At 44.0% G+C, this 2,454-nt stretch overlaps 1 protein-coding gene across 1 annotated transcript in view; it reads left to right on the top strand.

Moving 5' to 3' along the window:
- The first annotated feature begins 2,128 nt into the window (after positions 1–2,128).
- Positions 2,129–2,454, top strand: part of LOC104502125 (arylamine N-acetyltransferase, liver isozyme-like) — a 967-nt gene continuing 641 nt past the window's right edge. Inside the window, exon 1 of the mRNA XM_010146050.1 lies at positions 2,129–2,452. Within this exon, the coding sequence (XP_010144352.1) occupies positions 2,129–2,452 (324 nt within the window). The remainder of the gene's footprint in view (positions 2,453–2,454) is intronic.

Here is a 2,454-nt window from a genome sequence, read left to right as displayed (position 1 = left end):
GGTTATCCACTACACTCTCACTGGGGCAATGGGGACTCCCAGATGCATGAGACAGGTTATAGGGACGGCATCAGGTCCTCTGCTGCTGTCCCAGAGCAGGGACTGATTGCTTTTTTTTTTTCCCTGAAAGCAAATTTCAAGCCTATCAGACCCCTTGGAGCCCTCCTGCTCACAGAGGTTCAGCTCGACAACATCACAGGGAAAAGATGTTCCTATCTGGCTATGCAAAATGGCTTTCCCACTTTTAAGTGGGAATGGAAAGAAAATAGAAAGAAAAACGAAGCAGGAGACCACAGGATGAGCTTGCCAGTGTACATGTATGCTGTCTGTTGGGGAGGGAATGGCTTTCTACAACCAGTGTTTCCAAGGAGATCCTGCCAGAGATAAGTGCCCCTGTCCTAAAAACAAGATAGAAAAAACCCATCAAAAACACATTACTGTTTTTTCATGTAGCCTCTTTGGGTCCTTTTGAAGTGAAAATGTTTATTTCTTATTCCCCTATTGGGAGAGTCCTCTATTTTATTATATTTTCCGGTGTTTTGCGTCAGCCAGTCTGAATCCTGGTACTAACACAGATCAGGAGCAAGACAACTAAATCAAGTGAGTTGTGCTGCTGGCATCAAACTTGGGGTTAAAGTCTAGAGATTAGGTCACCTGACATGCCCACCCTCTGGGGCAGGGTTATTTCCGCCTCTGTATTTGAGGTGGGATTTCCAAAAGCTCCCAGCACTCGTCTGAGTGCTGGCATGGACACTGGGTCAAGCTGCTGGTCGCTCCTACGGGAGCAGTTGGACCAAAGCTGAGAACAGTCGCTGGGAGGTAATCTCTCCCATCTCTTCTATATCAAATGATTTTTGGAAAATCCTTCAGGGAACGTGCAACTGATTTCCAGAAGCAAGAAATGCTCAGACATTTTGGAAAATAATACAGTTCTTGGGGGCTTGTGAATCATTACAGAAAAGAAATATCCTCACTGGAGAATCACCAAATTAAATTGAAATTAAAGGCAAAAGAAATCCTTGCAGATACCAGATGAGTCAGTGGATTAGAAGTGTTATAGGGAACCTTTTGCATCTTGGCCACACAGCCAGTACCAATGACAGTCTCTCTGCTCGTGAAAGGAAAAGGTATCAGAAACATGAAGACACAAAATGCATCCAGTAGTTTCAGGTGAAAATAAGGCCTTTGGTTTGTAAAAGATGGTAAAAGAAACCAAAAGCCACTGAAAATGCCTTGAATATATTCTTAGTAATTATCAATTACTCTGACCCTTAGGCTCAAAAAATTACCAGCTCCTTCCTTTCAACAGCCAGGGTCAAAGCTGTGTCTGAACTCCACAGGGAATCCTAAGAGATTAAAAAACCAACAATCTACTTCACACGGATGCTTGTCTAAAACGATGACACACTGAGATGTTAATGCCAGTTAGCTAAAGCCATGAATGCAAAACCTTCCCATTAAATTACCTGCGGGATAAATCGAGAACTTCTTCATGTTATGGCAAAAGAAACAGTAAGAAATCTCTGTGAATTTTATGCTGGTATGCTGGTATGGCTCCTCTGAAAGCCTGTTGTTTATCAGTTTTATAACTGACATGAGACCCTCCTTCAGGGCCAGGGACTTGGTTGTGCCACGTGCAGCATCTTCCCACAAGAAAGACATCCACCTGGCTTGAAGGCATCATCTGAGAAAGAGAAGGCATTATTGTCACCTGCTCCTACCCTCATCTCTTTTTTAAGAAATACAGATGACACAGGCAGGGCTAGGCTGCATTCTTCTCCTGTGATAACTGACATGAGACCCTCCTTCAGGGCCAGGGACTTGGTTGTGCCACGTGCAGCATCTTCCCACAAGAAAGACATCCACCTGGCTTGAAGGCATCATCTGAGAAAGAGAAGGCATTATTGTCACCTGCTCCTACCCTCATCTCTTTTTTAAGAAATACAGATGACACAGGCAGGGCTAGGCTGCATTCTTCTCCTGTGAGGGACACGAGTTTCTTTCAAATACTCAATAAAATGGCCTAGGCTACATTTGGAGGCTGATTAACCTGTGCTACAGAAATAGGAGTCAACCCCTCAAGAGGTGCACAACAGTAACCGGCTGTTTTTCTGCTCACACAGGCAAAATGAACATTGAAGAGTATTTCGCAAGAATTTCTTACAATGAGTCCCATAAGGATGCAGACTTGCAAACCTTAACAGTCATCTTCCAGCATCACATCCAGGCAATTCCTTTTGAAAACCTCAGCATGCATTGCGGGGAGACCATCGAACTGGATCTACAGTCTACTTACGATAAGATTGTGAGAAAGAAACGTGGTGGCTGGTGCCTGGAAATCAACCACCTTTTATTTTGGGCCTTGCAAGAATTAGGCTATGACGTCTGTATTCTTGGAGGAAATAGCTACGATCCAGCAGAGCAGGCGTACACCACAGAGATAAATCATATCCT

This window comes from Buceros rhinoceros, unplaced genomic scaffold (assembly GCF_000710305.1).
Source record: "Buceros rhinoceros silvestris isolate BGI_N320 unplaced genomic scaffold, ASM71030v1 scaffold3512, whole genome shotgun sequence".
NCBI lineage: Eukaryota > Metazoa > Chordata > Aves > Bucerotiformes > Bucerotidae > Buceros > Buceros rhinoceros.
This window is presented reverse-complemented; position numbering and strand designations above follow the sequence as displayed.